At 35.9% G+C, this 13193-nt stretch overlaps 1 protein-coding gene across 1 annotated transcript in view; it reads right to left on the bottom strand.

Annotated features, from left to right (window-relative positions):
* Positions 1-13193, bottom strand: part of btk (Bruton agammaglobulinemia tyrosine kinase) — a 38043-nt gene that overhangs the window by 10345 nt on the left and 14505 nt on the right. Inside the window, exons 2-11 of the mRNA XM_056472741.1 lie at positions 9839-9991; positions 9147-9251; positions 7785-7866; positions 7482-7610; positions 5473-5537; positions 5199-5386; positions 4895-4957; positions 3866-3920; positions 1435-1517; positions 844-971 (exon numbers count right to left, since the gene is read on the bottom strand). Of these exons, the coding sequence (XP_056328716.1) occupies positions 844-971; positions 1435-1517; positions 3866-3920; positions 4895-4957; positions 5199-5386; positions 5473-5537; positions 7482-7610; positions 7785-7866; positions 9147-9251; positions 9839-9979 (1039 nt within the window). The 5' untranslated portion in view covers positions 9980-9991. The remainder of the gene's footprint in view (positions 1-843; positions 972-1434; positions 1518-3865; positions 3921-4894; positions 4958-5198; positions 5387-5472; positions 5538-7481; positions 7611-7784; positions 7867-9146; positions 9252-9838; positions 9992-13193) is intronic.

A 13193-nucleotide genomic window follows, 5' to 3' on the forward strand; every position in this document is an offset into this window, starting at 1 on the left:
GTGCTTGACCATGCAGAGCTCTATATGTAATGACCAGAATCTTAAAACTTACTCTAAAACTGATAGGAAGCCAGTGAAGTGCCTTAAGCACAGGTGTAATGTGTGACCTCCTACTGGTGTTGGTTAAAAGCCTCGCCGCTGCATTCTGCACAACTTGCAATCGATCCAATCGTACTTACTTACTTAAAAACAAAACAGCAGTGTCTGCACAAATAGTCTACTATTAGTTTGTTTGATCATGTCACCTTTGCTTTGCCTTATAGTAATTCTATGTAAAGAATTATAATGTTGTGTATATGTATCTATTTTATTTTCATTTTATGTCAAGTCTCCCGTGGACAGGTGGAGAGAATTATCAACTCTGCTAAAACACTTAAACAAATGCATTTGGTTGTCCAGCGCAATTGTGATGTCCACGTCAAATAAATAAACATATTAAATAAATACTTACTTATCTACTGTTTTGTTCAGAAAACACACACACAAACAGACACAGGGGAAGCTCTAGAGGTATTCGGATGTGCTTTGATTTGTTATTTATGCAGCTTCTTGATGATAGCATGCGTGTGGCAGTCGTCACACGATGATTGATTGCGAAGTCATTTGCCTATTTGGTACCCACAAAAGTCAAGATTTTATCTAGTCAAAATCTGACACAGTGACTGTAACAATAAAAATCAAGCAGTCTGAACGGGGCTTTAGTGCCAGCCTCTCATCGTCAATGCTATTAAAACTAGTTATTATACATTACACATTACCCCTTCTGGCCTGGCCTTGCCTGCCTTGCCTATTGAAAAATGGCCCCTCTGAGAGTGGCTACTCAAGACTAAGGTGATTTTTTACCTGCGGCATTGTGCTGATGGTAATTAATAAGTTCTGGGATATTGCTAAAGTTGTGCTTCTCCGCTAGATAGAACTGGCCGTCTGCAGTGAGCAGTATGTTGTAGTGTCTGCAGCTGCCAGAAGTCTCCCTGCAACACCAGAAAATTTCACACTTTACAATAAGCTTATTTATTATATTTATTAACATGAACTAATAATGAACAACACCTGTAGAGCATTTATTATTCATAGTTAGTTTAACGATTACTAATGCATTATTATAATCCACATTCAAGCTTGTTAACATTAGTTAATGCACCGTGAGCTAACAGTGATCAACTTTATCTTCATTAACTGACAAGATAAATAAATAATGTTCGTTTATTGTCAGTGTCTTATTGTAAATTGATACCCACACGATCAACTCAGGTCAAAGATGATCTTACAAACAGCAATTGAGAGAGCGACAACAACAGTCTTGTGACAATTTCACAGCGTGACTTTTCCTGCTTTGCATTGAGAGATTAACATCTCTCTTCCGGCTGGGTCAGTTTTCCACTTTCATTTTGATAAGTTAACCGTAAAACAAATGTGTAACTTGATCAAACTCACCCTCCAGCCTTGGTGAACACAGAAACTGTGTATTTTCCTGTGAATTTGCCAGAGTCCCTCACCAAGAAACCGCCATCTTTATTCTATGTTGATTTTAGAAAAAAATGTTGCATAGTAAACAAACATATATGGTGAATTCAAGTTGGTTCCACACATTGGTTTAATGGGGTGTATGCAGAAGTATGCAGAAGGACTTTAAATTTTCTGTAAATTACCGGTAACCTGGGTCAAACGCTTCCGGTGAACTGTATGTGGGTACAAAATCTGTGAGTTTAAGGTCTGTTTTCTTTAAAATCAACGATCTTCACTGCCTGATTAATATACAATATAAAGTCTGTCTCAGAGTGTACAAGAAGCACCGCATTAAATTACATTTTCCCACGCCATGTCTTTAAAATAGGAACATTTATTTTACCCCAGTATTTTCAATGGTGTTTCTGAGCTCACCTGCTGATCCTGACAGGGATGTGCGTGTAAACAACTTTTCATCTTGTTTTAAGCTTGAACAACTAAATGAATGCTGAAGTCTATTTAACTGATTATACACTTACCGGCCACTTTATTAGGTACACCTTTCTTGTTCCGGGTTGGACCCCCTTGTGCCTTAATCTGACTTAATCCTTTGTGGTATAGATTCAACAAGGTACTGGAAATATTCCTCAGAGATGTTGATCCATATTGACATGATAGCATCATGCAGTTGCTGCACATTCATGACGCGAATCTCCCGTTCCACCACATCCCAAAGGTGCTCTATTGGGTTGAGCTCTGGTTACTGTGGAGGCCATTTGAGTACAGTGAACTCATTGTCATGTTCAAGAAACCAGTCTGCGATTATTGGCGCTTTATGACAGGGCGTGTTGTCCTGTTGGAAGTAGCCATCAGTGGTCATAAAGGGACGGACATGGTCAGCAACAATACTCAGGTAGGCTGTGGCGTTGACACAATGCTCAATTGGTACTAATGGGCCCAAAGTGTGCCAAGAAAATATCCCCACACCATTACACAACCACCACCAGCCTGAACTGTTGATACAAGGCAGGATGAATTTATGCTTTCATGTTGTTGACACCAAATTTTGACCCTACCATCGGAATGTTGCAGCAGAAATAGAGACTCATCAGACCAGGCAACATTTTTCCAATCTTCTATTGTCTAATTTTGGTAAGCCTGTGCAAATTGTACCCTTAGTTTTCTGTTTTTAGCTGACAGGAGTGGCACCTGGTGTGGTTTTCTGCTGCTGTAGCCTCAAGGTTGGACGTGTTGTGCATTCAGAGATGCTTTTCTGCATACTTCGGTTGTACCAAGTGGTTATTTGAGTTACTGTCGCTTTTCTATCAGCTCGAACCAGTCTGGCCATTCTCCTCTGACCTCTGGCATCAACAAGGCATTTGTGCCCACAGAACTGCCGCTCACTGGATATTTTCTCTTTTTTGGACCATTCTCTGTAAACCCTAGAAATGGTTGTGCGTGAAAATCCCAGTAGGTGAGAAGTTTTTGAAATACTCAGACCAGCTCGTCTGGCACCAACAACCATGCCACGTTCAAAGTTACCTAAATCACCTTTCATCCCCATTCTGATGCTCAGTTTAAACTGCAGCAGATGGTCTTGACCATGTCTACATGCCTAAATGCATTGAGTTGCTGCCACATAATGGCTGATTAGAAATTTGCCTTAACGAGCAGTTGGACATGTGTACCTAATAAAGTGGACGGTGAGTGTATTTTAATTACATTAAAACATCGATTCTGTAATAGGAACCATATGAATTGAAAAAAGTCACATTAACTGTTCACCGGAAGAGTATCAGACTAGCTGTGGATATACTTTATTTTGGTTTTTGGAAGAGGAAGGGAGGGGGATAGGGGGACACACAAAATGGGGGATATGTTTTCAATTCAAATCCCATTTTCTGTATTTACATACATTTATGGACCATGGTGATATAAACCCAGGGTACAATTAGACAGATTAAACAAGTTTCATTTAAAATTGTAAATAAATGATGAACTATTTTGTAATATCAATTACTAATATAATATATAAGATATGCAAAGTATCTCAGCAGCAAACTTAATATGTAGGCAAATTCAATGAAAATATTAATCATTACTTCATTAAAGGCCTTTCATGCATTAACCACGTTTATGATCATTTTATGTGCAGCACAATTTCTAATCATTAGACTAACATCAACAGGTGCATTCTGTAAACATACCTGACAACTCTCCCGTTTTTAACAGGAGTGTCCCGTATTTCAGACCCATCTCCCGTCACACCTCCCATTTTGTTATTTCCCCGGTAAACTCCTAGTATAATTTCCCCCTCCCACCTCAGCATTTTGGTACAGTCTGTAACACCACCCCATAAACCCCCCAAACACATTAATAAACCAATCGTGTTATTGTGCCACCACGGCTCTATACTCACTTCTGTTTTCAGTAAATTTTCTGCCTGACTGCGGTTGATGTTCTTGCAGTACCAACTATGAGATTGAGAGAAAATTCAGTGATTAAAAAAAGTTCAAAACATGTTGAAAATGTTGCTGAATCTACAGTTTAAGTCAAAATCATCAGCCCTCCTGTCAATTTATTTTCTCTTTTTTATATATTTTCCAAATGATGTTTAACAGAGCAAGGAATTTTTGCACAGTATTTATGATAATATTTTTTCTTCTGAAGAAAGTCTTATTTGTTTTATTTTGACTAGAATAAAAGCTGTTTTTAATTTTTTAAAGACATTTTAAGGTCAATATTATTAGCCCTCTTAAGCATTATTATTATCTTTTGTTTGTCTACAGCAGTGGTTCCCAAAGTGGGGGTCGCGGGACAATGAGGGGTGGGGGGTCGCTTGGTTATTTCCAAAAATCTAATTAATTTATTAAACTATTAGAATTACCATATTTTATCCATAACCTACAGAAGAAAAAAACAACAGCATGCAAATAACAAGCCATAATTTTTGAGCCTTTTGATTTTTTTTGTAACTCAGCAGACACAGCAAATAGCATCAGATGCAGTGGATTGACTTTCTGACACCTGTAAGGCATTCATGAGGCACTCAACATGGAGGATGACATCCAAATGGTGTTCTCCAAAATTAAACGAAAAATAGACATTGGCCTATTGTGTGTACCATTGTGTGCAAGGTTTATATAATTATAACCACCTCAGAGGGGTTGTGAGTCACTGGCATCGTTATTTTGGGGGTCGCGGGCTGAAAAGTTTGGGAATCCCTGGTCTACAGAACAAACCACTGTTATACAATGACTTGCTTAAATATCGTAACTTGTCTAGTTAACCTAATTAACCTAGTTAAACCTTTAAACTGCACTTTAAGCTGAATACTATTACCTTGAAAAATATGTAGTAAAATATTACCTACTGTCATCATGGCAAAGATAAAAGTTCAAAAAGTTCTTATTTGGGCTTGTAATTCTGACTTTGGCTGTATACTTACTCATATTTCTCCAATCCATTCAAAGCCTGAGCGATGTAGTTACTCGGTATGTAGCCTTCGTTTCTGTAAAGGAGATCAATAACACTTTTCATATCAAAGAAAACCCAGTCCTGATTGCACAGCAAGTTCCACCTGACTGCCTTACATCAACAGCCTGTAAAAGTTTCCCCAGATATGCAAATAATTCGACAAGAGTCCACATTTTTATCAAATACATCCTTGAATTAGACTTGAATTATAGATGTCTACAACTCATAAATTATGCCAATTTAGTAGTTTACTTAATCATTATGCAGTCTCTTACCCATATTTATCTCTAGCTTTAAACCAATTGACATCAGAGATTTCCAAAAGTGTGTACTCCTCGTCCTTCCTCAGCTCTAAGTCATTGGTAGTCATTGGTGCGTATTCGTATTCAGCTATAACAGTCATGCCTATGCTGAAGGATGGAGGCATGGGTGGCTCGGGGGGCAAAGGCCTGGCTGGCTTTTCCTAAATCAGGAAAGTAACACAGATCAGTTCTCAAAGGTAAATATGATGGTTTGTATTGTCACTGACTAGATGGATTAGTAACTGACCTCCTCAGGTGTTGGTGGAAGAGGCTTCCTGGAATCGCGGTTCTTAGATCCTCTTTTGAAAACCCCTGGTGGAATGGTAAAACATGCCAAATGCTGTTTAATTCATTAAACTATTCACTATTACATTATACTTATGCAATGCTGCCTTGTTGCATATAAATGGAAATTGATATTGAATATTTAATTAGGGAATACATGTCTAAAGGTATCTTTTTGCCAAATGATGAAATAATTTCAACACGTTTTAAAACAATTTAAATGGGTTTTTATCCAGTTATTGGTCTTAATGTTTTTACTCACGTCATTCCAAAAATATTTATACTTTCTTTTTTTTCTTGCAGAATATACAAGTTATTTACAAAAACTTGAAGTCTTACTTTCATTTGACAGACAAAAACAATAAAACATTTTACTTTGATTATTTTAAAGAAAATAAGTTTAAGTTTAACAACTTTATCAATCCCGCCAGGGGTATTTAAATTAGGGCAGTAGCATTATGACCCAACAAACAAATACAAACATGTTAAATTACTTAAAAACAATGTAAAAAAGACATTTTGAAGAAAGCTGAAAACCTGCAACCACTGACTCTACATAGTATTTGCTTTTTTCCCACCATGGATGTTAATGGTTACAAGTTTTCAGCTTTTTTCAAAATATCTTTTTTGTGTTTGTTTAGCAGAAGAAAATAAATAAAGCTTTAAAACCACCTGAGGGTGAGTAAACAGCGAATACATTATCATTTTGTGTGAACTGTCCCGTTACAGTATAGGGCGGTAGCGTTGCTACATTCTAAATCAAAAAGCTTTTCAGTAGTGAAGCTATTTTTTGTCAAGTAGCGCAGTGTCTACACCATAGACTGTAAAAGGTCTACACAAGCGGCATTTACCGATCGCTGATCAATAAGTGACGACGGAGCTGTGAGGCCGGTGTCTAGCCGATGAAAGTAAATCTACATAATGACGAGAATGACGATTTCTTCTTCTTCTGGTTTTACTGTGGTCAACAACAAACTTTTTGGTGCGTTACTGCCATCTCTTGCTCTAGTCAGTGTCGCAAATCAATCATTGAGCTGACACGAGAAATTTGCTTGATGGAAAGATGACTGAGTGAGAGGAGTTATTGTTCAAGCAGGATTCCTCGTGACCATACCTCGAGAAGTACGTTAGGATGCAATAACATTGATTCTGATGCTGTGCTCAAAAAATACGTTAGTAATTTATAGTAAATACTATAATGTTTTTGAACTACACAATAGTGAAGTACTCAAATTAAGTTTACTGTAGGCTAAAGTACACTATGGTAATTACAATTTATGATAGTTACTAATGATACTACATTATGAAGTAATTCATTAATGAAGAGTTAATATATATATACAATATAATGCTTATTCTTAAATATTTCCCTTTTCTATAAATTACTATAGTATTGTAAATGTGATTTTTAATTTTTTTTGGTTTTGCTGTTATATACTATAACTGTTTAGTACTGCGTATTATTTGCAGTAAATAATTGAATAGAATAATTCTGCCTTTTATGTTCGATTGACAGTTTTAGTGATCACTAAGATATGAATGACTTGGATTTAAGTTGCTTCGATTTAAAAATGAAAATTGTAAAAATAGCTTAGATGTAGCTAAGTTACTTTTGCCAAGTTGCTTTTAGCTTAGCCTGCTACATTTACCAGAAGATATATTTTAGTGTAGTTAAGCTACATTTTAAGTAGAGTAGCTAATAGCTTAGCTCACTACATTTTCAAGTAGCTTGCCGAACACTGCCAATTTATTCTATTTGAACACACCATAATGTGATTTTCTAAACTGTTCAGTTTTGCACTGTAGATTGAGTAGTGCTATGTGTTGAACATTAGCAAAGTGTTATTAGCATTAGCATTATTGTTATGCCTTTATAAATATGTATTCTCTCCACTGGCAGATAATTCAATGTCTTAAAACCATTTAAAAAGCAAAAATCCTCATATATTTGTGCGCTTTATTTTTACAGACCTCCATTTTTGGTGTCCAGCACCCTGCATCCCATAGCCTGCTTGACCTCCTGCAGGCAACACTTCCACAGGCCGTCTTCCCAAAAACAAGGGTGGTACTTCTGCATCAGGTCCTTGTTGAACCGCACCACTTCAAGACAAGGTACATTGGAAGTCATTTACATTGAATCAACACCAAGTTTTGCATAGGACTTGAATGCCGTGTTCATCATCATTTTCACCTTATCTTTCATAATATAATGCACATAAAGGTGGCTAGCCAATTTGAATATACTTTGTGATAAAAAAACAAAAGCATACTAACCATTTTTAAGTTCATGTATCCAGTGCTTTCGGATTTGATCTGACTTAGCAAATACATAAAGAGGGCCTTCATCATAGATAATCTGTAAACGAGAAGAAACTTGAATGACTACAAATTTATATATGACTATAGATCAGGGGTGCCAAAGCTTTTTTCGGTAACACCTCAGTTTAGGTCACATCAAAGTATTAACAAGCCATTAACTAACAGTCCTTGCTTAATAAACAACCAATTAACTGTTTATTAATAGTTAGTAAGGCAGAAGGTTTAGGTTTTGGGTAGGATTAGGGATGCAGAATAAGATCATACTTTATAACTACAAATGAACAGTTAATAACTTAATAATAGGCAGGTAATAAGCCAGTAGGTAATAACATGAATTGTGACCTAAATTAAAGTGTTACCGCTTTTTCTTATGAAGGGCCAAAAACCAAACTTGAATGAGGTTAGTGGGCCGAAGATAAATATAGTGGGCCATGGGTAATTTCCTAATATATTTAATAATATTTAAAAATAACTAGAAAACATTGCTTTATATTAACTAATTTACATTTTGTAATCAACACAATACAGTAAAAACAAAAACAATCTAATTTATAAAGGAATGGAGTTACACTAGTTTTTGCCTTGATTTGCTCGCCAATGTCTTCTGCATAGTCTGTCGAGTGACAGTATTTACATTTAATTGAATCATTTAATTTCAGTTTCCTTTTTTGTAGCTCAGCAATAAGTTTATGTCTGATTGGACGGTGGGCCAAATGAAAGGTTACAATGGGCCAACTTTGGCCTGCAGGCCCTTCTTTAGGCATCTCTGCTATAGATCAACTGTTGCATTTCAACAATTACCAAATGTTTCCTCTTTCTTTCAAACCTTGATAATTATAGTTTCTTTTTAATGCATTTAATGCTTTCTTGGGAGGTTTACATCACAAGCAATGTTATATGAAGGTATAAAAATATGTGTAGGTCAAAGTGTTGCTATTTGAGAAGCTCAAAACCGCACGTATGACACATGAATTTCCTACCACCCCATTTCTTATTGCCATTTTTTGTGCAGAACATACTCTGTTTTTGTATCTGTTAATTCAAGTTGTTCCTCTGAATGTATCTGTGTAAGATTTCTTCTTGTTTATTAGCCCAATGAGTCATATTATTAATATTAACCTGAAGGATCTATTACTAGAAACCTAGATCAGATTCCTCATTTAAAAACTTTGAAGACATGATGATTAATATATATGTGGGAAGTGGAAGTGACGTGATTACACTAAATATCCATAGAATGCAACACAAAAATGGTGCAAGATTTAGGTGAACTGTGTGTGTGTGGTATTAAGCTTCTTTTTTTTGGCGGACAACCACCTGAAATGGGTAGAGCCGGTCAGGAGGTGCACTGTCTTCTGGTAAAACAACCTCCACACATCTGATCTTTTCAATGTCCACATAACCTTTCAGGCTTTTCCTTTTCTAAACAGATAATAAAAGGATTGTGTTATCAAATAGTGAGTCACAAAACATTGGAAGCAGTGGCTTTGAATAGTGGCATCTAACAGACATCGCAAGTAATCAAATAGACTTTTGAAAAAATGAAAACCCTTTATTCTGAATGTTAAATTCAATAGCTGATCTGAATGACAACTTGATAGCAAAGAATCAGAGCTTAAAGACAGGGTAGTTGATGATTTGTTTAAAAAAAATATTTTTGCTATGCTGCTTGTGGGCAGCACGGTGGCTCAGTGGTTAGCACCATCACTTCACAGCAAGAAGGTCACTGGTTCGAGCCCCGGCTAAGTCAGTTGGCATTTCTGTGTGGAGTTTGCATGTTGCATGAATGTGAGTGTGTATGAAGGTTTCCCAGTAATGAGTTGTGGCTGGAAAGGCATCTGCTGTGTGAAACATATGCTGGAATAGTTGGCGGTTCATTCCACTGTGTCAACCTCTGATAAATAAATGACTAAGCTGAAGGAATATGAATGAATGACTACTTAATAATCCAAAATTATTTTGTAAACATCCACTGTTTCGCTAAAAAACAATGTCAAATATATACATACCGCTTTTTCAGCATCATAGTCATAGTAGGAGATCTTATCATGTGTGAGTACAAAGAGCCTTTCTTTAAAGTTTAAAGGTGAAGTCTTCTTCTTCTGCTGGGATCGTTTTATGAAAACCTCCTCCAGAACACCGTCCGCCATGTTTATTTAAATCTGGAAAAACAACAACAACTTACTGTTATGTTTGCTTTTCACCATGGTAGTATAGTGAGTAGTTCTATCGTGGTTTTGTTTGAGTATTTCCTCTTCATGTATATAAAGGGAATAGTTTAGAAATGAGTTTAACACACTTTTTTTAAACATGTTCTAGAGTAGAGTTTATGCACTCTTGGAAGTTTGTATTTACAAGTTGGTGAGTTGTAGTTATGATGTCAAGTCTGGTGTGTTCAAGTCATTTCTGTTGGACCAAGATGTTACTTTTATAAAGAGCCCCATTTGTTAAAATGAGCCTTCATGCAGTGTGTAACACATCACTAAGTATGTTAAAACATCCAGCTGAGGTTTAAATTTGAAAGTGTTTAAAAATATCAGTTTTTAAATAAAAGATTCGCCATTCGTCTGAATCTTTTGCCTGTCGCATCGATGTTGACATGAAACAATACTAAATATGAAGTGCTGGATCCGGTAAAATGTGAACGGGCCTTTCCTTTCAAATGCTAGCAGAGTGCGGGTTTGTTTGGGACTGATCATGGCTGAAGTTGAGTGAACATTAATGAACGTTCTGGTGATTAATGCAATAATCTACCCTGCAATGGGGAATTCATCGGCCGCTTGTTAAACGAAGGATCAGAAAAGACTATTGATGTATGGGACTTTGTCAGAGCGTGACTGGAACTTTATCGGTACACAGTTCATAGACTAGTTTCTTCCTCCATTTCACAAGTGCCTCCTCATTTTCTATAGCTTGCAAAACATGTATTTAATTGTGTTTTGTTACTTGTAATTACTTCGCGCGGCTTGTACTGTATATAGTTAACTCTTTATATTTACATATCGTGTCAAAAACCACGTTGAAAACGAGACGCGTGCCGATTTCTTTACTGATTTAAATGCGTTAATGAGCTCGAGATCCTTTGCCATTTGTTAATGCTATGGCCACTGTCAGCTGTTCTTACACATGTGCGGCGGTCAAGTTTAAAAATAGTTCAGCTTTTGCTGCCGTGTGGATTAATACTGAAAGTGTGCCATGGTTAAGAATAGAGCAATATGCTGCTGTTTAACTGCATTGCTTTAATGCTCTCCTGCATCGGGCTCATACACTCTGCAGTCTGACTACTTCAGCAATGTTGATAAGCCATGGTGGGCGTTTCTCTCTTTCTCGCGCTGAATGCAGTCGACCAATCGCAGCAGACTGGGTCATTGGACCAATCAGCGCAGATTAGCATTGCACTAAGGAGGGGTTTGGCAACAAATAAATTGCTGAACAAATCAAATGGGAGTCGATGGATTAATCAGGTAAAAATAAATGCATATTATAGGACAATGAAATGTTTTTTTTGACCTTGCATGTACATCAGCCTGTTGTTGGAGACCCCCAAAACCAAAATAAGACCTTTTATAATGCATAATAGGGGATCTTTAAAACTATTCATCAACAAAACAGTTAATAATTTTTTATGACTGAATAATAATAATAATTTATGACTGAATTGTTATATATTGTATCATAACTGCACAAAAATATCTTATTTGTAGACGCAGCTTAGATAGATTTATTGTAAATGTCAAAAATATTAATTCAGTTTACTATTATTATTTCATTCATTGCATTAGACATGGTTCTTTGACATTACCTCAACTCAGAAACTGTGATCTTAAAGAAAACCTGTCGATGTTCATGTATTCAAATTGACAATTTTACAGTAATGCATATGGGATGATTGGACATTTGATCAACAATTCACTGAAAGTGTAAACAGTTCAAGCAGGATCAAAGCATTCATGCACAAGAAGCTTAGACAAAAATGACATGTATTTAATTTATACAGTGCAGATTATGTAGTGTTAGTTTTTTCTGTAAGACCCCCCTGAAAAAAAACCCCCAAAAAAACCAAAGCATTGTTTATTTCATTTGTTGTTGTTTATTGCACTTTGTTCTTTTGTTTATATATTTGCTTGTAATTTGTTTATTATATTTTATATAAAAAAGGACTCCTCCACAAAATCACCCCAATTATTCTAAAATAATGTTTTTTTTTCAAAATCTAAATGTCCAAATCCTGCGAAAACATTTTGTATTCCAAAATATGCTGCAGAAAAAAAAAACAAATATAGCAAAGTATTTTGCAACCCTACTACAGGAATCCAGTCATTTACTCTGTCACTGCAAATATTTAAAGGCACAATTCACCCAAAAATCTAAATGTCCTCATCATTCACTCTCAACCAAATGGTTTTAAACAGTTCTAAAGCAGCCATTAGCATTTAAAGGAACAAAAAATACTAGATATTAATGGCTGTTTTTCCCAACATTCCTCAGAATATCTTGTTTTGTGTTCAACAGAAGAAAGAAACTCAAGTCAAGTCAAAGGTGTGTAAATGATGACAGAATTTTCATTTTGAGGTGAACTATCTCTTTAAATTCAGGAATTTAGGAATATAAAGTGTGAAACGGCAGTTTGTAAATAGCCATGATTAATTGTTAACCCTGGGCAAATAGAGAGCAGTGTGAAACATATATTTCATGATTCAATTTAGAGCAGGGGTGACCAACCCTGTTCCTGGAGATCGACCTTCCTGCAGATTTCAGTTGCAACCCATATCAAACACACCTGCCTGTAATTATCAAGTGCTGTTCAGGTCTTAATTAATTGGTTTAGGTGTGTTTGATCAGGGTTGGAACTGAACTTTGCAGGAAGGTCGATCTCCAGGAACAGGGTTGAGCACCACTGATTTAGAGGCTTAACTAGGCTGTAAAAATATCCGTAAATTAGCAGTTTTCTGTATTTTGTGATTCATGTTTTTATTTCCCCCGTTTATTCATGTTTTTGAGTTGCATTATGGGACTTTGATCTTTCCTCCAACAACTTTCAACCTTGAAAGGTTAGAAAAAGTGACTTTAATTAACATTTTAATAGTTTAAAGTGGTATATTGTCTAAGTTGGCACTGTATGTTATGGTACAAAAACCTTGTAATAAACTTTCCGGTACAATTTTCTGTTATTTTACAGACTTATTTCTCTATAAATAATTTCTGATACATTATAATATTTTAAACTAATAAATTGAAAAATCCCTTTGTTAAACTGCAGACTTGAATTTTCAACATCAAAAGTCAATAGACCAGAGATCAAGGTCCCATAAGGTAATTCACAACCATAAGTAAACGAAAAACACTTGTAACCAGAAAAACTTT

This window comes from Danio aesculapii, chromosome 14, assembly GCF_903798145.1.
Source record: "Danio aesculapii chromosome 14, fDanAes4.1, whole genome shotgun sequence".
In the NCBI taxonomy this organism is placed as follows: Eukaryota; Metazoa; Chordata; class Actinopteri; order Cypriniformes; family Danionidae; genus Danio; species Danio aesculapii.